The following is a 17,775-nucleotide window of genomic DNA, read 5'->3' as shown; positions in this document are numbered from 1 at the left end:
CTTTATCTGCGCACCCTGCTTCATCGTGAGTATTTCACCCTGTGCCGGTGGAATGAGGAGCGCGTTGGCCGCTTTTGCTTTTATCGCTCGATCTGCTCCCAAACCGAGACCCTTCGGGCGCATCACCGGTCCAAAATCTGGACCTTCCACTTTAGCGGTGTCTTTTTTCGGATCATCCTTGTAGCCCATACCACGCAGCATTGCAAGACCAAACTTTTCTATGGGAACCGATTCGTAGTCATCCATTGTACTTTCCCGTGCACCATCCAGAGGCAGCTCCTCGGGAAGAAGTGGCACAACAAAATTGTTCTGCTCTTCCTTCTTCACGTTTGCCTGGTTTATGTCATCCAGAATTTCGCGTGCCGCCCTTTGTTCTAAGGTTTCTGTAACCGTGGCCGAGCTGCCATCGCTTGGTTCTTGTTTAATCTTCACTTCACTTGTTTCTCGGCCTACACTGCCACCATTTGTGTTACTTTCGGTGGATGGTTCCTTCGATTCGGCTGCTTGCAGGCGCCCTTGCTTTTCCTGCCTAATGCCTAACAGCTTTGCCAATCGATCAGGAACCGTGGTTTTATCCTGCTCGCGAAGCGGTATAACCAACGGAGGTGGCGGTTCATCAGTTTTCCTAAAACAGGCAAAAATTAAGGAATTCATAGAAATCACAACGAATATTCCAAGAAATGCTTGTTCTGCCACTACAACCTACCCAACAACTTTTATTGATTGCCCTTCCAAACATTCTATCAGTTGTATCGAATCGTCCTTGGTTTTCAGCGGCACGCTTGCCGCTGGACCGGATTGTAGGGGCTGTTTTTTATTCACTTTAGAAAAACCAAAACTAATCTTTTTCCCGTCCATATTGGCTGTTTCGTCCTAAAAATTAGTTAAAGGAAACGTTACAGAATAGTCGTAGGATAAAAACGGCGCGATTTACTAAATCTGTTTACAAGAAACTCATAAAAATGACAACCAAACTTCACAACAACACGCCGCTCTTACCCGATGTTTAAATGTTAGTGCTAAAAGATTCAAACTGGTTTAACATGAACGTTGGATGGTTCGATGCGATTTCAATATAAAAAGTTAAATAACCTATCGATTACAAATGTATTTAAAAAGGATATCGTGGCGCATTACCCACCTTATTTTGTCTAAAAAAAAATCGCTGAACTTTTGCAATTTCTCTGATTGCTTATCAGAACTGATCTAGAGCACCTTGCAAGCCTGTCGTAAACATTCCACGAACTCCGGCGACTTTGTCACAGCTCTCAGCGCACTCAAGTTCAGGCGCATGTTTACATAATACTCTTCCTTTCGTTGATTTCACTTTTATTTTGGCTTCGATAAGATCATTCGGTGCGATCATTGTTTCCCTTGCAACGGCGCAGACGCAGACACCGACCTGACGAGATGCTGTCCAAAGCTCGAGTTCTTTTTGCCCGTTCCATGGTCCACCACCAGGGGTCGATCGCGAACATCCTCGCCACGCAACAATGTCGCCTGCTGCACGTTTCGGAGGCCAACGTGCTGCCGACGGAGGTGAACCGACAATCTCCCGAATTCAAGGTATTTCCTTTGTAGAAAGAGTTTCCCAAAGCATGCTACAATGAGGCTTTCGGTTCGGCAGGAAAACTACACCCAAATGAACGACCTGGTCACCAACCTGAGACGCATCACCGAGGACGTCCTTGCCGGGGGTGGACCGGAAGCGGTGAAAAGGCACACTTCGAAGGGAAAACTGCTGGCACGTGATCGTATCAACCGTCTGGTTGATCCTGAGTCTGCCTTCCTGGAGCTTTCCACATTGGCGGCGCATGAAATGTACGGCAAGGATGTGGTGAATTCGGCCGGAATCGTTACCGGTATTGGGCGGGTGCAGGGCGTAGAGTGTGTAATCGTAGCGAACGATGCGACCGTCAAGGGTGGCACGTACTATCCGATCACGGTAAAGAAGCACCTCCGTGCCCAAGAGATCGCCCAGGAGAACAACCTGCCGTGTATCTATCTCGTCGATTCGGGTGGCGCCAACTTGCCCCGGCAGGCCGAGGTGTTTCCCGACAAGATGCACTTTGGGCGCATTTTCTACAACCAGGCGAACATGTCCGCACGCGGTATCCCTCAGATTGCGGTCGTTATGGGTAGCTGCACGGCAGGCGGTGCCTACGTGCCAGCTATGGCGGATGAAAGCATCATCGTAAAGGGTAAGGGTACCATTTTCCTTGCCGGTCCCCCGCTGGTAAAGGCAGCCACTGGAGAGGTCGTTTCGGCGGAGGAACTTGGTGGAGCGGATTTGCACTGTCGGACGTCCGGTGTGACCGACCATTACGCGGTTGACGATGAGCATGCCCTGTATCTCGCGCGTCAAATCGTGAAGAACTTGAACCGTCCGGGAAGTGCAAATTACAATGAACTTCTCAGCGTCAACACTAAAGCGATGATAGCGCACGAAGGACTCACGTTCGGTCCCGAACCGGAAGCACCGCGGTATCCGGCATCCGATCTGTACGGTATAGTGGGTTCGAATCTCACGAAATCGTTCGATGTACGCGAGGTCATTGCTCGCATCGTCGATGGAAGTCGGTTTACCGAGTTCAAGAAGTTCTACGGCGAAACGATCGTCTGCGGGTACGCCCGACTCTACGGGCAGCTCGTTGGAATTGTCGGCAACAATGGTGTTCTGTTTTCCGAGAGTGCCCTCAAGGGTGCCCACTTCATTCAGCTGTGCGCCCAGAAGCGCATTCCGCTGATCTTCCTGCAGAACATTACCGGCTTCATGGTGGGTCGTGACGCGGAAGCGGGAGGAATCGCAAAGAACGGCGCCAAGATGGTAACGGCGGTCGCGTGCGCTAATGTGCCCAAGCTGACACTCATCATCGGAGGGTCGTACGGGGCAGGCAACTACGGTATGTGCGGGCGGGCGTATTCACCCCGATTCCTGTACATGTGGCCGAATAGTCGCATCTCGGTGATGGGCGGATCACAGGCCGCCGGCGTGCTGGCCCAGATCACCGAGGAGCAGTACCGTCGGACGGGCCGCGAATGGACCGAGGAGATCGGCAACCGCATCAAGGCTCCGATCGTGCAGCAGTTCGAGGCGGAAGGATCGCCGTACTACAGCACCGCGCGACTGTGGGACGATGGAATCATCGATCCGGTCGATACGCGTCGCGTTCTCGGGCTAAGCCTGCAGGCAGCCCTTAATCAACCGGTCGGTGACACCCATTTCGGTGTGTTCCGCATGTAATGGGAACGATGCACGGTTATTGTTCAGGGCAACCAGTTTTGCATTTATCTAGTGTGTAAGCCAACAACGAACGAAATTGTCCTCGAACTCTGAGAGGAAGGCAAAGACGTTCCTCTCCACAACGAACACTTCCAGCAACATTGCATTTAATGCATTCCATAATGCGGTTTTATTGGGCGTAAAGCTATAGAGAGGCACAAAGTGCCCGGCAAACAGGTTTCTTTACGTGTGCATTATATTTTCTAAAATGTTATATCAAATATATCGATCCACCAGATTCCATCGCTAGATGTTTAGATTATGACGAAAGGCCATAATAAAAATAAACCATTAATTTGTTTCACCTGTTAAAACAAAATAAAACATGCTCAAAAGTACGTATTCGAGAATTAATGAGTGGGGAAAAAAATCCGATCAAAGTATACCAAGATGTTGGCATAAGATCGTTTATGAATGTACGACGGAAACAAGTCGCTTTCCTGAAGACGGATGACTCTACGGATCAGCGGGGTGTACTTTTAAACCTTTTGGAAATTGATTAAGCGATAATCTGATAGCAAACACAACAGTTAGAAGAACAATGAACGAGTGTATTTACAGTAGGAAAAAACGGAAGCAAATACAAAAAACCTTAATATCAAATCATTCAACCGGAATCCTGGTTATGTGCGTGAAAATCAACTCCCCATCGGATCTACATTGGCAACTGAAAATTGTTCGGATCGGGTAGTTTTTCCGAGGTGAGGTACGCATTCAGATACATTATCGACAGGACCGCAATGCCGGCTTCGGCCAGTGCCCGATGATCTTCGCTCGTCAGTTTCATCTTTCGATCGACAAAGCAATGCGTCGCGGTCATCGCACGATCGGAGTTGATGAACGGTGGGTTGCAGTCAACCACGGTTCCCCCACCGGACTGCAAAAGGGTCACGAACTGTTCCTTCTTGGGAACCACCAGCAGCACCCGGAAACCGGTGAAAGCTCCATCGTGCTTACTGCTGTCCGTTGCTATGCGCTTGCGCCAGGTGTAGGCCCCGGTGGCCGCCTCAAGCTCACCCGCTGTGGTTAGCTTGGTGAGATTTTTGGCCGCCTTCGGGTTGCCCCACTCGTAGTTTTCTTCCTGCCGAAGGAGAGACAAAATTAAATCATCGTTTGAAAAACTGCTTCCTACATGATTATTTCCCGATTCTTACATCCAAAAAATACCCCGCCTCGTAGCTATCGTCCAGGTACTTGGTAGAGAGTATCCACTTGCCGGCCGCCATCCCGGACAGCATCTTTTCGCCACGGTTCGGTTTGCCGCACACGATGTGCGTGCAAGCCGGATCGTAGCGGTTCGGGTCGGACGCTAACCGGCCCTTCAGTTGCTCGATTTTCTTCGCCAACGCCACCCGCATGTCATCCTGCACGCCCGAGATGGCAAAGACGGCGTCCTTCGCGTACCGTTTGGGGGATGATGCCGCTTTGTTAAGCTGGAAGTTTTCGACATCCGGATCACGCCATATGACACCACCGACACCAACATTTTGTTCTGTGTGCGAAATAGAAAAAGGATAACATTTGTGAGGATGTTAAAAATGGTTTCGGGAGAGGATCTTACCAGAATCGTAAATTTCCGGCTCGGTTAAAAATTGCTCCGGTGGTACGTAATTTCTCGCCTTCTTCTTGGCCGATTCGCGGGCGGCCGAAATAAAATCGCTTAACCTCTTGATAGCCACATCTTCGGTTCCATTAAGCAAAGGTTTCTTCGCCACCGGTCCATCGGTTTCGTCGGGCACTTTTTGTCCAGCGGCGAGGGAGCTGCTTTCGTTACTGCCGTCCCCGGTATTGTCGTTCCCTTCGCCATCGTCGTCTTCCAATTCGCTGCGCGATCTTTTTTCCCCGCTCACATTTCCACGATCGTGCGTGGAGCTTCGAGATGTGCGGGAGGTACTAGGAGCAGTATCCGTTCCACTCGCCGGTCGACCCTTGTCTACCCCGGAAGGCGATGGATCTTTCCTTGTCGCTTGCTGTTGCGTGCCGGCAACCTCCTCCTCCTCCTCCTCCCTCGCGGAACGGTTTAACGACTGCACGTTAGTCTGCGTCGTGTACTTTGACTCGATGTGGTCCACGTACTCGTCGCCGAAATTTTCACGCCAAAATCGTCGCTTAATTTCACTCAACGGTGTGCTCATCCGACGCTCCTTTTGGGAGGCCGTTTCCCCGCTGCCGCTACTCCCCGCGGTTGGTGGCTTATGGAATCGATCCCAGTGCTGCAGCTTTCGCTTGTGGAAAGCGTGGTTTTCGGGACTTGCGTCCGGTCGAAAGCCGTACGGAGTGACCGGTTTCGTCATGCACTCCGGAAGGGTTGGTGTACGGATGTGACCATCGGTGGCACCCGCCGGACCGTGCGGGGTAGCGAGCAGTTCCTTCATGCGCCGGGTTCGTGGCGAAGCATTGCGTTCCTTTTCCTCTTCCTCCTTGAGCGCACGGTAAAGCACTTCGCGGACAGGTGTTTCGAAATCGGCCACCCGTTGGGTAACGCTTAACGCCTCGTATTCACCAGCGATTGCACCGAGTGGGGTTGTATTGGCACTTGTATTAGGTCCCGCGCCACTGCCCGGTGTTGCTGGTGACCGTGAAGATGATGCACCGGTTAGAGCGGAAAAACGTCGGTTTCTCGGTACGATCGGTGAGTCCATAGCACCGGTTACGGCTGGCGTCGGGTTGGTGCCCTCGTTCGGATTGAAAGGTTTCCGTTGGGTTCGCTGCGCTACGACGAGCTCCTCGTACTTGTCGAGTTCCTGAGAGTAGATCATCCGCTCATCGCTACTCATTTTTTTCATCTCCGGCGTGGAAAGTCGATTGAATCCGTACTGCAAATCCGTCTCTTCGCGTGTCTTTTGCTCCAAGATGTACCGGTACTCACCCCCGGATGGCTTGGGACGTGGTTTCATCGTTGACGAAGCTTGCGGGTGCATCGATACATCATCCGCAACTGGCCCTTTAGTCGGTTCCTCACGTACCGACTCAATGTCCACATCGTCGGTGGAGGTTGTCGGAAGGCAACCGGCGTTCATCCCCGCACCGGTAGGAATGTTTTTCCCCGAGCAAATGGAATCACCCACCAAAAACGGTCCCTCCGCAACGCGACGCTTCGTGCGGGCGCACTCTCGAAGCCATTCCGCACGCACCACCGTCAAATCCCACTGAATGGCGGCGTCGTACTTTGCTCCACTCGGTTCCTTGCACACCAACAGTGGGGCCGCCTTACGGACAAGCCGTTCCTGTACCGACGCGCCCAACATACCTCCCATCGCGATCAGGAAATTTCGTTCCGGACCAGAGTACGAGCTAATCACGATCGTTTCGCCTTCCAAAGGACGCGGATCATCTTCGCCGTACGGGATCGGCTCGAAGTAGTACTCCATCGGGTAGCACTGGCCATCCTGGACGCACGTTTCCAGCCAAATACAGTTGACCGTTTCGCGGCCTTTCACCTGGAAGTCGGGCCTTCCGATGCAGGACGTCGGTAGGACGATGTAGTCCACCTCGTCGCTGTACGTCTCGTCCACGATCGTTCCCCCGCAGTACTTAACGTCGGTGATGATCTGAACGGCGTCCTCATCGGAAAATCCAAACACGAACAGTGTCTTCCCGAGCATAAACTCCGTGTACTGTGATTCCAGTTCCGAGTCCGTCTGACTAGTCGCTGCGTTCGCCGTGGTGGAGGTCACGTTCGGTACGGGTTGTTGCTGTTGCTGCTGTTTTCCGGATGACGTCGGACCAGCTTCCGTCGTGGTTTGTGGAAGCCTTTCGGCCAAGTTTTTCTCCATGTACTGAAGCATGATCGAGTCCTCCTGGCTGGGGCGATTATCCGGAACCTTCGCGGGCACATTGGTTTCCATGTCAAGCTTTAGCTTTGGCACCTCAGGGCGCTTAAATACGCTACTATTCATACGTTGAAGGTTTTTCTTACTCGACGGTGACGGTGGTTCGGGTGCACGTTCGTGAAGCCCTCTGTTGGAGGGGCGGAACGCATATTCTGGCGCGTCCTCGGGAGCTAGTTGCTGCAACTCGATCGATTTAGCCAACCATTCCAGGGTAAGTAAATGTGCCGCCGAATCACGCAGTTGAGCCAAATCGGACACGTTCTGTTCGCCGACGATGACGTGACTGACGGTCGCGGATATTTCATCGTATCGAACCGCACCGACGGCGTTTAGGATTTTGTTCAACTTTTCCTTCTCTTCCGTGGTGAATCCACTCAAAAACACATTGCACCCGTCGAGCAAGGGGCCAGCCTTTTTAGCCTGCTGCACCGTCATGCGGGAAAGGAATTCCCGGTACCGCTGAGAGCAAGGCCGTGCGCCAGCGGACATGGTAGAGCCAACAGGGAAACCATCCACGGCACTTCCGCACGATATAATGCTCTCGTTGATCGTAACATTGCGTGCGGAGAAGTTTGCGTGCGAGATTTCCGATAGTTGCGTACAGTCGGGATTGAACTCACCGCCCGAAATTCGGCCCCCAATACCCTGCGCCCCATCACCACCATCCGCCGTCGTCGTCGTGCATTCTCCAGTTTTGGTCGGCGTGGAAGCTTTCATACTTTTTACCTCATACTGCCGCAGGGGAAGTGCGTACCCACTGGCCACACTGTCCACGATCCACTCGGGCGAAAGGCAATCCTTTTTGGACTTGACTGCGCCCTGAAATTTAGCCGATCCGATACTACTCTTCTCCAGGATCAGAATGTTTGTCACCTCCGACTTGAACGCGCCCGAGTAAACGCCTCCGTTCGCTTCGATTAACGTTTTGATTTCGTTTTTCTTCGCCGCCGTCAGCCCGGTCGAAGTGATTGTGAGCGAGTGGAACACGGGTAACCGGTGGCGCTTCATGTAGCACTCGTCCGTTGCGTGCACGTAGCGCTGCTGGCTTTCCTCCCACACGCGGTGAACCCAGTCCGGGTGCATGATGGGTAGCTTGATTTCCGCCGCCTTTTCGTACTTGACCGACTCCACCGTGGACGAGACGAGATGGGTGCAGCTTAGGTTCAGCACGTCGAGGTAGTATCCGCCCATGTAGAACACGAGCTGACTGATGGTGGCCTTTTCCTTTGCCTTCAAACCGGAACTGCACACGGTTAGGTTACGCATGGCCGTCGTATACACCGGGTGTACACCGAGTGGAATCGTTTCGATGCTCATGAAGCAACTGATGAGGCACCGTGGACCGATGATGGTCGAAGGAAATTTCTTCACTCGCTCGAACGCCGCCCCGGAGAACTTTTCGAACACAAATACATGTTTTTTCGTGAGCCGTTCATCGTCCAGCTTCATGCAATCGGCTTCGGTAATCCACTCCGTCAGCTTTTCGCTATGGTCCCGGGCAGTCTGTAATGTACAGGACTATTAGAAACAAAAATGCACCCACAACTCGAACGCGATTTCTTACCGAATGGGCGCTCTGCATGTCCTCGGCAGCATCATCTTTCGTGGTGTACTCCGCGCGAAGCACAAAGTAAAGCTTTTCCAGCTGCTGCTCCATCACAGACGATTGGCTCTGCATTTTGAGTAAGTGTGTATGTCGGATCTTTACGCTTTGTTTACAATTGTAATACACAACATTCCCCTCCGAAGGCACTTCGATATTTTAGTGATTTATTGTACTATAACAACTATCAAACAAACTACTTAATACACTGTATGTTCACACGCGATATTTTGTAATATTTTAGTCATAAATTCACAAGCGAAGTGTTGTCTGTCTATTCGGAGATTCGTTGTTTGGCAAACGCCAAGTATAAAATTTGAATTGTCAGAATGACAGTTTCTCGCAACGTCTAGATCAAAGGTGGCATGGCTTTTGTCTAGTGCAGTTTAGTCCAAAGTCAATTAACAGACAGGTCGCAGCATACCATGTAACGAGCCGAAAATCGTGGGAAAATTTTTGACAGTTGGTTAAAATTTTGTTTACTTCTCACTAACAGCGAAGAAAGTGGGGTAAAACTGTAAATTTGGTATGTTTCAACAATAGAACAAAGAGTTGAGGCGTTCGAAATATATTCTTTAGGAAGGCTCCGTATGAAGCAGGCCAACACACTTAATTTCGGCAATCACGGAGGGCAAAAGGATCCATATCCCATGTTTTCACTCAGAAGAGCAGTTTGTATCCGCAAAACCATGGATACTGTGATCTAGAATTACCAACTACCTATTTCGCGAAGATTTTGGAGGAGATCTCCCACAAGTATGCTGGGAATTTTTGTAAGCACTTTTTTAACCAACTGTCACAACAATGGCGGAGCAGAAAACAGCTTTGACCCGACCTGTCTGTTAATTGTCTTTGGTTTAGTCCAGTTGACGATTCCAACGGTTGCTGGTTTGCACTTCATCCGCCACTGCTTATTTCGTTTCCGGTTGCAGACTATTGCGTGCGTTCTCTAGCTAGTATAAAAGACAAAATGTTCATGCCCAAAGAACATCGCGTGACCATCTACATACATCTGTTCGTGGAAGGCGTGCTAGTGATCAAGAAAAACCATAAGCGAGATGAAACTCATCTGGAGCTAGCGACCATTCCAAACGTGCATATCATCAAGACGATGCAGTCGCTGCAATCGAAACGCTACGTGAAGGAGAAATTCGTCTGGAATCACTACTACTGGTTTCTTACCGAAGAGGGGATCACATTCCTTCGTGATGTCCTACATCTTCCTCCGAATGCTCTTCCAAAAACTCTGATGAAAAGTCCGACAGTATGCGGGTTGCTGCAGCGATCTAATTGTGGCCTGAAGTATTCGAATGTTGGGGACATCGATAAGCTTGAATATCGTGGAGGATTTGGGAAATTCAACTCGTCCGGTCTTCGTTCACTGCAGAAACCCAAGGAAATGCCAGCTATAAAAGATAACGATAAGCTGGAATATCGTCGTGGATATGGATATTCCAACAACCGGAAGTGAAACTATTTCCAAGAATTGAAATCGCAACAGAATTATCCATCCAATGCAACAAGCTTTTGTAATACAAGAATTACTATGTTCCATTTATGTATTGCCTAAGAGACAATAAATATGGTTTGATGGATTTCATTTAAACGACAGTCTACTTTTCTGTTCTATCCGAAGCATTGTCCATTTTTACCACATTTACTGTATCAACTTGCCTTGTACAGGTTGCACAGATTTTGGTTGGTCGCCATGACAGCTGTCAAAAACTTAGCAGCCTCAGCCGCACCAGCGTTTCCATTGTGGAAAATAACGTGATCGGTGGTACGGTTAGTTCTAGAACAGCAGGCACAAATCTCCGACAGCAAAAATGTACGCCCCGCAGCAGCCGATTCTAATTCTCAGTAAGTTGCATCGTTCGTTTGCGCCGCAAGGCATCGATTGAGCATAATTTTTCCCGTTTCCAGGCAAAAACACCAAGCGAGAAAGCGGCCGAAAGGTGCAGTTGGAGAACATCAATGCCGGCAAAGTGAGTCACAATGAGTGCACGCTGAGTGCTTCGGTGGAGTCGCCGAATGGCCGATGTGCGGGGAAGAGGTTAAGACGGTGTCTAATATTGTGTGGGTGTTTGTCTTCTTTTTTCATTCCCCTCCCTAAAGACGATCGCCGATTTGATCCGCACGTGCCTAGGTCCGCAGGCGATGATGAAAATGCTGATGGACCCGATGGGCGGCATCGTCATGACGAACGACGGCAATGCCATTCTGCGTGAAATCACCGTGCAGCATCCGGCCGCGAAGAGTATGATCGAAATCGCTCGCACGCAGGACGAGGAGGTCGGTGATGGAACCACGTCGGTCATCGTGCTTGCGGGGGAAATGTTGGCCGTGGCGGAGCAGTTCCTGAAGCAGCAAATTCATCCGACCGTGATCATCCGTGCGTATCGGGAAGCGCTGGAGGACATGGTGAACATTCTCCAGGATGAGGTTAGCATCGAGCTGAACCGCTCGGATAAGAACCGGCTGGCAGATGTGATCAAGTCGTGCGTCGGAACAAAGTTCATCGGTCGCTGGACCGATATGGCCGTGCGTATCGCGCTGGATGCGGTCGAGACGGTTTCGCTGACGGAGAACGGTCGCACCGAGATCGACATCAAGAAGTACGCCAAGGTGGAGAAGATTCCCGGCGGTTCGATCGAGGATTCGTGCGTGCTGCGCGGTATCATGCTGAACAAGGATGTCACACACCCGAAGATGCGTCGTTACATCGAGAAGCCACGCATCGTTCTGCTGGACTGCCCACTCGAGTACAAGAAGGGCGAGAGCCAAACGAACGTGGAGATTGTCGGCGATCAGGACTTCACGAAGTTGCTCCAGATCGAGGAGGAGCATGTGGCTCGCCTCTGCGCCGACATTATCGCAGTCAAGCCAGACGTAGTGTTCACGGAGAAGGGCGTTTCCGATCTCGCACAGCACTTCCTACTGAAGGCAGGCATCACGGCTATCCGCCGACTGCGCAAAACGGACAACAACCGGCTGGCTCGCGCTTGCGGTGCCACGATCGTCAACCGTACCGAGGAGCTGACGGAGAAGGACGTCGGCACGGGAGCGGGGCTGTTCGAGATTAAGAAGCTGGGCGACGAGTACTTCTGCTTCGTGACCGAGTGTGACGACCCGAAGGCGTGCACAATTCTACTCCGCGGTGCCTCGAAGGACGTGCTGAACGAGACGGAACGCAATCTGCAGGATGCGCTGCACGTCGCGCGCAACCTTATGCTCGAACCAAAGCTTCTCCCCGGTGGAGGAGCTGTGGAGATGGCCGTCTCGCAGGCACTGGCCAAGAAACAGATCCAGGGACCGTACCGAGCGGTGGCACAGGCATTGGAAATCATCCCGCGTACGCTGGCCCAGAATTGCGGTGCCAACACGATCCGCACGTTGACGGCACTCCGGGCGAAGCACGCATCACACCCGGAAGGCAAGGGACCATGCACGTGGGGCATTGACGGTATCACCGGGCAGCTGGCGGACATGCAGGAAAAGAACATCTGGGAACCGCTCTCGGTGAAGCTGCAGGTGTACAAGACGGCCGTCGAAACGGCCATTCTGCTTCTGCGCATCGACGACATCGTGTCCGGATCGAAGAAGCGAGGTGACGACGGCACTGGCCCCTCGCCGGCCGCTGCTGCCGCTGGCATGGGAGGAGAATAGGCTCACTCACTCGACATAGTCGGCGCCTTGTATTGCTTTAGCTTTTCATACATTTCGTTGTCCTTAAAAATCTACCCATTTTCGGGGTTAATGATCCTCATCTATTACAACTAATGCGTTCGATGGCCCATGTGCATTTTCTCCATTTCCGGAGGCGTATTTAGCCACACTTACTATAAAACTAACACGTCGAGAACGAGAGGAAGAGAAACAGAAGCATCAATCCCAATTCTACGGACACGGTCAGGCTTTGCGCTTCGGTTTTCTGAAGCGTCGTTTCATTTTGTTTGTTCGTCCACGTTTTACCATTAATTTCACCCAAAATAAAATATTTCTTCACTTCGCGAACGGTCGACTGTACTTCTCAAGCCTTTTGCAGTAAGTAGTTCCACCGGGAATGTAGCACGAAGTGAAACACACATTAAAATAAAATCAAAACTTAAAAAACTACCAGATTCCACTTAGCCGTCCGTTTAAGAAAGAAACTAAATTATGATTTAATGAATGTGGTTTTCTATGGCTCCCGAATTACTTCTGTAATATCCAATTGGTGTAATGTATATTTTTGTACAACTGCATTTTTTTCAGTCAGCTTTCATTTACTTTATTATCATCAACGCGTTCATAATAATCATAATAATAATATTGATAATGGTCGTATCGGTGTTGTTACAATGCAGCAGAGTTGTTTCACAAGTTTACTTACTTTTCTGTTAGAATAATAAAACTTTCTTCTCTATCAATTCTTCTTTTCGAGCAGGCAATCCAATGCCTCGTGCCACTTTGTCCAATCTACTTATTTCTCTTACATCGTTAACACGCTTTTTTTTAGCTCGATTACATTTGTCCGTTCTCTCTAGTCGAATGCAATCGTGTCTTGTATGTTTATAATTAGTTCTTTGCAACAAACAAACTGAGCACATGGGTAAGTGGAAATAATCGAAGACCATTTCGAATAAACTGCACGTGAAAATATGAATCGTGTGCTATTTTGATCATGCGTTTTCTCTCTCCCCTAGGAAGATGACGTGAATCTCTATCGGCTTATCAATGCGGAGCGCATTTAAATAGCTAGGCTTTGAAAACTGTTACAATCTCTCTCCTTGGAATCCTGGTTTGTTAATCTCGTTTCCACTTGTGTGGTTCATACCTGTTCGTCTTACAAACGAATTTGCGGCTGCGTTGAGCATTCAGCTAGACAGTTTATTTTAATCAGAGTGTGGATTTCTGTATCTTTGGCCAATTAACCTCAAACGTAAGTTGAACCGTGAGTGAAGGTACGGATTTCGGCCGAACCTGCTCTACAATTAAGCTTTTTTTCAAATCTGTTTTCCTCGGACCCACCGATAATTCATTATCTGTTAGTTGGCATTAGGTAGCGCGATAATTTCCGCTTGCATTTCCTTGCTTTGCGCTGTGCTTAATTCTATTTTCTTCCACCTTCTTTGCGCCCACCCCTCTCTCCTCATCGTCTTGTGCTTTTGCAAAGCGTTACATCTTATTTTTCAATTCATATATCCCTATCCGTTCCATTTGCTGCTACTGTACATGGAAAGTGTTCAATCCATCGGTTATCGTCGGGACTCGGAAAACCCTCTCATCACAGGAATGTGACAAACATAGTGACAAAGAAATGAAGATACGAGGCGGCGGATGATCGGTTTCCATAATAACACACGCTTCTTTCCATTGGGTAGTAGTTTCTTGTGATGGAAAGGTCGCATGCATCGGGGTTTAATTGAAAGCATCCCTTTGAAAACGCACACAGAAAACATCCAAGCAATCATATAAACTTAAAAAAAAACCAAAGGGAGCAAAATTTAGGAAACCCATATTTGTACAAGCAGATCCGAATAAAAATAAATAGATCATTCTACAAGCGTAGGGAGGTCATAAAGGCAAACAAATCGCTTACTACATCTAATATTTGTTTCAAAATGAAAAAAATCAAGTAACTGCTTTAAACGAACGACTAACCAACTAACAATTTGAAGCTAAAAGAAAGTTAAATAAAGGAGCTTTTACGATACTTTCTCGTCGTCGAGCGAGTTGCGTTTATCTAAAGTTCATCCCACACGACTGGTTCACGATTGATCGGAAGAACTGGTGAATGTTTCTGGGTATTCCTATGGCAGTGGCCAAAGAGGAGATCCCATCGGACATCACCATCTCGCTGAAGATGCATTTTTGTTACTCCGATAACCTCGTTCGAACATTACAGGGGCACCAATAACACTCTATCGATAGGTAATAACATAATAAACCTCTAATAGTGACGATCTTTAAAATGACAAGCGTAAAGAATATGGCGCATTATTTATGCACCTTTACATCTTCAATTTCGGGGTCAGCTAGAACACGGCATTCCATAGGTTCGAATCCCACTCGAGACCGTACTGTAACCTTTTATGGAAACTCAATATTTACGCAAGACTGTCGTTGTCGTAGATAAAGAAGAAGACATCTTCAATTTATCCGGATCAAAGAGGCTCGCATTAAATCGTGCCCCTGTTTTTTTGTAAGTCGTTATACAAGCTAATAACTTAAGACTGACATCCTTCACCGAGAAAAGGGGGGAAAATGTATGTAATATATAACCGTTTGGGGTATATTATGTTCATGCCTTTCCCCATTCCCTGTCACTGTCAAACTCCATCGTTAAATTTTACCCAAATTTTTTAACCATCTTCATTACGCCTATGACCTGTTCCTAGGGTTGTCCCTGGAAGTGTTTTTTCGTTTCTTTTTTGAAAATTTTTTTTGGTTAATCTAAATCTAGCGTATTATCAATATTTCCATCGTCATCCCGATTACTGTTACCCGGCTCATTGGTGGTGCGGGAACCGCGTGAAGAAGAGGGTGCCGACGGTGCGTTCGATCGGCGCGCGAAAGCACTGCCAGGAGTGGGTGCTATTCTGGAGACGTTGCCGCCGGCCTGTGGTAGACTAGATGATGAGACGCCGGATGGGCCCATCTCGACCACCATGTTTGTCATCGATGGCCCTGAAAGGATAGGAAGCAGATCCTCTACAAAAGAGGGCGTGAATAACCGTTCCGAGGGGGTGGAAAAGCAGTTAGGATTCGCGATTGGCACGCGTCCTGGAGGGGAAGCTTACGTATTCTGAAGGTAATCACACCCTGTTGGTTCTGCGAGGAGGGTGTCAGTTGCTGCGGCTGCGGTCGTTGTTCCTGCGGCTGCTGGTTCGATTCAGAGCTTTCCTCTGGGGGCGTTTCGGTGGAGTTTTCCTGTGTTTGCTGCGATTGCGATTGGGGGCTCGCTTGGGACTGTTCTGGCGTAAGGCTCTTGCGACAAATGGGGCAGGTGCCGTGCAATTCCAACCACGGGATGATGCAGGGTTCATGATACACGTGCTGTCGGAAGGAAGAAGATCGTAGTGTGATCGTACAGCAACGAATCTCGTTAACGTTCTTACCATGCACGGCAGCTTCCGAACCGACTCATCAATGACAAAGTCCTCGAAGCACACCGAACACTGCAGCTTCCGCTCGACCTGTTCCGCGTTGATTGTGACCGTTGGTATTTCCGCGATCCGTTCCTTCTCCAACGGCGGTGGGCCGGTATTGTCCATCTGGTTGAGCAGCTGGGTAACGATCGTGTCGATACCTTCGCGACCCCACGCGTAATCTCCCGGGTTGCCCATGAAAAACATTGGTCCGCCGGCAGCACCACCATTCGCCCCGCCCGACACCGATATCAGAATCTCCCGTAGGATGTGATCGACGTGATTGATGTTTTGCATACCGCGTCTCCTGCTTCCGCGTCGTCCCGGGAATCGCATCGACGGCCGTGGGTCACCACCGAACAGCGTAACACCACCGACACCGGTGGACACACTGCTTCCGGCTGCCCCTTCGCCACCCTCGCCGATGGGACCTCCAGCACCGGACGGACCCGAAGGTTGGCTGCCGCCGTCGATAGGAATGTCGTCTAGCGTGTACATGGCATGATCACCATTGCCGGCACTCGAAGACGTTCCTGCTTCATCCCCATCCCGAGGATCGTTGTGGTTGCGGAAAAATGGCGAAAGCAAAGTGTTTGTAAAAATCTCCCCAGCCAGCCGTATCGCTTGCTGCGGGTGAGGAACGACGGGGAAGAAGGGAAAGAAATGTCAAATTAAAAAAAACAGAACACAGCGTATCGTTGAAAACTGGAATCAGTTCGCGCTTGCCTCATTTAGTGGGTGGCCGTATTCGCCCGATGGTTGGCCTAGGTCTTGTAATGGCGGAGGGCTGGAAGCAGGCAACGCCGGTAACTCCTCGATGAAGCCTTGTGAACAGCGCGGACATGTGAACTCCTGTACGAAAACAACGTTAAAAACGCCGCAAAATTGTTAGACAATCGCAAGACATCTCCGGTACATAGTCAATCAACGATGGCCGTGCTCTTACCGATGAAATGCTGCTGATCTCGATGTTGCATGTATGACAGTAAAACCTTGGCGTTGAAGTAGCCGTGTTTTCCACCAGGGCTTCCATCCTGCCGGTTTAACGCTGGGCAAACACTGTGCTTCTAGACGCAAGGTCGCTGATTCCGGGGTGTTTTCCGAAGGTGGTCGCCACGGAAACTGTCACACCGAAGAGAGGGTTGGGAAGTCGGAGATGCGACACTGGGAAACGAAAAAGTAGTAGAGTAGTTTGATAGAAAAGTTGTGGCAATATAATGCATGCCTTCACACATCAACTTCTAGCTAGAAGATGATTTGTGGAACTCACAAAATTACCAAACCCTGCAACTGCGGCAGACGACAATCCGATCGCTTACGGATGGACCCACAATCGCCCACTCTGTGGGCTTCTCGAACGTCCTATACACACACGGCTTTTCGTCTGCTCAATTACTCCGACATCTTGGGCACTAACGGCTGTGGTCAGATTCGTATCCGATCCAGCCTTTTCCAATGGTTTCAATTCCAGTTCCAGGTCTGATCTCGGCAAAAATCTTGTCGAAATACCAGCCAATCGAATGAAATTTGATGAAATTCACTTACGAAAAAAAAGGCAATTGATATCTATGACAAATAGCCATTGTCAGAATCAAGAATCGTCGTACGTTTATAGTGTACAGTTGAGAGCTTTACGTGAACCACCCGCCACCGTCATGTGATACATATTTTGAATGTTCCGTTGCAAATATTTTTACAATAATTATCAAGCAAAAAATGCAGCGTTTTTCTATGGAAAGCATACCTTCATTCCCTGTTAAAAGGAAGTTGACCTTCAGTGTGGCAAAATTGTTCTCGTGTGGGAACCGGGAAATTGGGGACCAAAACACCCTTTTGAACGTTTAGCTTTTTGATTAAAGGTTCAAGAAACTAATAGCAATGATAACTTAGTATTGAATGATGTGAAACTAATTTCGCGTATGATAT

General features: G+C 49.4%; 6 protein-coding genes across 7 annotated transcripts; 3 read left to right on the top strand and 3 right to left on the bottom strand.

Moving 5' to 3' along the window:
- Positions 1-34: 34 nt before the first annotated feature.
- On the bottom strand, positions 35-858 carry LOC131271888 (G-patch domain and KOW motifs-containing protein). The gene is made up of 3 exons (XM_058273459.1): positions 707-858; positions 105-625; positions 35-39 (listed from the first exon to the last, which is right to left on the bottom strand). The coding sequence occupies exons 1-3, from the start codon at positions 856-858 to the stop codon at positions 35-37; spliced, it is 678 nt and encodes a 225-aa protein (XP_058129442.1).
- A 437-nt stretch (positions 859-1,295) lies between these two features.
- Positions 1,296-3,521, top strand: LOC131260428 (probable methylcrotonoyl-CoA carboxylase beta chain, mitochondrial). Its single transcript, XM_058262142.1, has 2 exons — positions 1,296-1,566; positions 1,628-3,521. The coding sequence occupies exons 1-2, from the start codon at positions 1,411-1,413 to the stop codon at positions 3,242-3,244; spliced, it is 1,773 nt and encodes a 590-aa protein (XP_058118125.1). The 5' UTR covers positions 1,296-1,410; the 3' UTR covers positions 3,245-3,521.
- A 271-nt stretch (positions 3,522-3,792) lies between these two features.
- On the bottom strand, positions 3,793-8,931 carry LOC131260427 (DNA topoisomerase 2-binding protein 1). Its single transcript, XM_058262141.1, has 4 exons — positions 8,681-8,931; positions 4,845-8,619; positions 4,438-4,775; positions 3,793-4,364 (listed from the first exon to the last, which is right to left on the bottom strand). Exons 1-4 carry the CDS (start codon positions 8,792-8,794, stop codon positions 3,939-3,941), a joined length of 4,653 nt encoding a protein of 1,550 aa, XP_058118124.1. The 5' UTR covers positions 8,795-8,931; the 3' UTR covers positions 3,793-3,938.
- Positions 8,932-9,689: 758 nt separating this feature from the next.
- Positions 9,690-10,190, top strand: LOC131271880 (small ribosomal subunit protein eS10B-like). Its single transcript, XM_058273448.1, has one exon. It carries the CDS (start codon positions 9,690-9,692, stop codon positions 10,188-10,190), a length of 501 nt encoding a protein of 166 aa, XP_058129431.1.
- A 265-nt stretch (positions 10,191-10,455) lies between these two features.
- Positions 10,456-12,733, top strand: LOC131261472 (T-complex protein 1 subunit gamma). Its single transcript, XM_058263514.1, has 3 exons — positions 10,456-10,579; positions 10,643-10,704; positions 10,835-12,733. Exons 1-3 carry the CDS (start codon positions 10,546-10,548, stop codon positions 12,383-12,385), a joined length of 1,647 nt encoding a protein of 548 aa, XP_058119497.1. The 5' UTR covers positions 10,456-10,545; the 3' UTR covers positions 12,386-12,733.
- Positions 12,734-14,824: 2,091 nt separating this feature from the next.
- Positions 14,825-17,375, bottom strand: LOC131258429 (E3 ubiquitin-protein ligase Iruka-like). 2 transcript variants are annotated; one of them, XM_058259747.1, is made up of 6 exons: positions 17,120-17,375; positions 16,796-17,013; positions 16,576-16,701; positions 15,820-16,476; positions 15,502-15,757; positions 14,825-15,412 (listed from the first exon to the last, which is right to left on the bottom strand). In XM_058259747.1, the coding sequence occupies exons 2-6, from the start codon at positions 16,880-16,882 to the stop codon at positions 15,150-15,152; spliced, it is 1,389 nt and encodes a 462-aa protein (XP_058115730.1). In that variant the 5' UTR covers positions 16,883-17,013; positions 17,120-17,375; the 3' UTR covers positions 14,825-15,149. The 2 variants fall into 2 exon arrangements, with proteins under 2 accessions (XP_058115730.1, XP_058115731.1); XM_058259748.1 differs by having other exon boundaries at positions 17,128-17,375.
- Between the last annotated feature and the right edge of the window lie 400 nt (positions 17,376-17,775).

The sequence above is a fragment of the Anopheles coustani genome, chromosome 3, assembly GCF_943734705.1.
Source record: "Anopheles coustani chromosome 3, idAnoCousDA_361_x.2, whole genome shotgun sequence".
NCBI lineage: Eukaryota > Metazoa > Arthropoda > Insecta > Diptera > Culicidae > Anopheles > Anopheles coustani.
The sequence above is the reverse complement of the archived record's forward strand: the minus strand, read 5'-3'. Positions and strand labels throughout refer to the sequence as shown.

Coding starts and splice junctions, on each gene's coding strand:
- LOC131271888 (XM_058273459.1), bottom strand. CDS start 858: ATGGACGGGAAAAAGATTAGTTTTGGTTTTTCTAAAGTGAATAAAAAA. Junction 626..706: donor CAATCAATAAAAGTTGTTGG/GTAGGTTGTAGT, acceptor TGCCTGTTTTAG/GAAAACTGATGAACCGCCAC.
- LOC131258429 (XM_058259747.1), bottom strand. CDS start 16,882: ATGGAAGCCCTGGTGGAAAACACGGCTACTTCAACGCCAAGGTTTTAC. Junction 16,702..16,795: donor AGATCAGCAGCATTTCATCG/GTAAGAGCACGG, acceptor GTTTTCGTACAG/GAGTTCACATGTCCGCGCTG. Junction 16,477..16,575: donor ACGGCCACCCACTAAATGAG/GCAAGCGCGAAC, acceptor CCTCACCCGCAG/CAAGCGATACGGCTGGCTGG.
- LOC131260428 (XM_058262142.1), top strand. CDS start 1,411: ATGCTGTCCAAAGCTCGAGTTCTTTTTGCCCGTTCCATGGTCCACCAC. Junction 1,567..1,627: donor GACAATCTCCCGAATTCAAG/GTATTTCCTTTG, acceptor TCGGTTCGGCAG/GAAAACTACACCCAAATGAA.
- LOC131260427 (XM_058262141.1), bottom strand. CDS start 8,794: ATGCAGAGCCAATCGTCTGTGATGGAGCAGCAGCTGGAAAAGCTTTAC. Junction 8,620..8,680: donor ACATGCAGAGCGCCCATTCG/GTAAGAAATCGC, acceptor TGTACATTACAG/ACTGCCCGGGACCATAGCGA. Junction 4,776..4,844: donor GCCGGAAATTTACGATTCTG/GTAAGATCCTCT, acceptor TTTCGCACACAG/AACAAAATGTTGGTGTCGGT.
- LOC131271880 (XM_058273448.1), top strand. CDS start 9,690: ATGTTCATGCCCAAAGAACATCGCGTGACCATCTACATACATCTGTTC.
- LOC131261472 (XM_058263514.1), top strand. CDS start 10,546: ATGTACGCCCCGCAGCAGCCGATTCTAATTCTCA. Junction 10,580..10,642: donor GCAGCCGATTCTAATTCTCA/GTAAGTTGCATC, acceptor TCCCGTTTCCAG/GCAAAAACACCAAGCGAGAA. Junction 10,705..10,834: donor AGAACATCAATGCCGGCAAA/GTGAGTCACAAT, acceptor CCCTCCCTAAAG/ACGATCGCCGATTTGATCCG.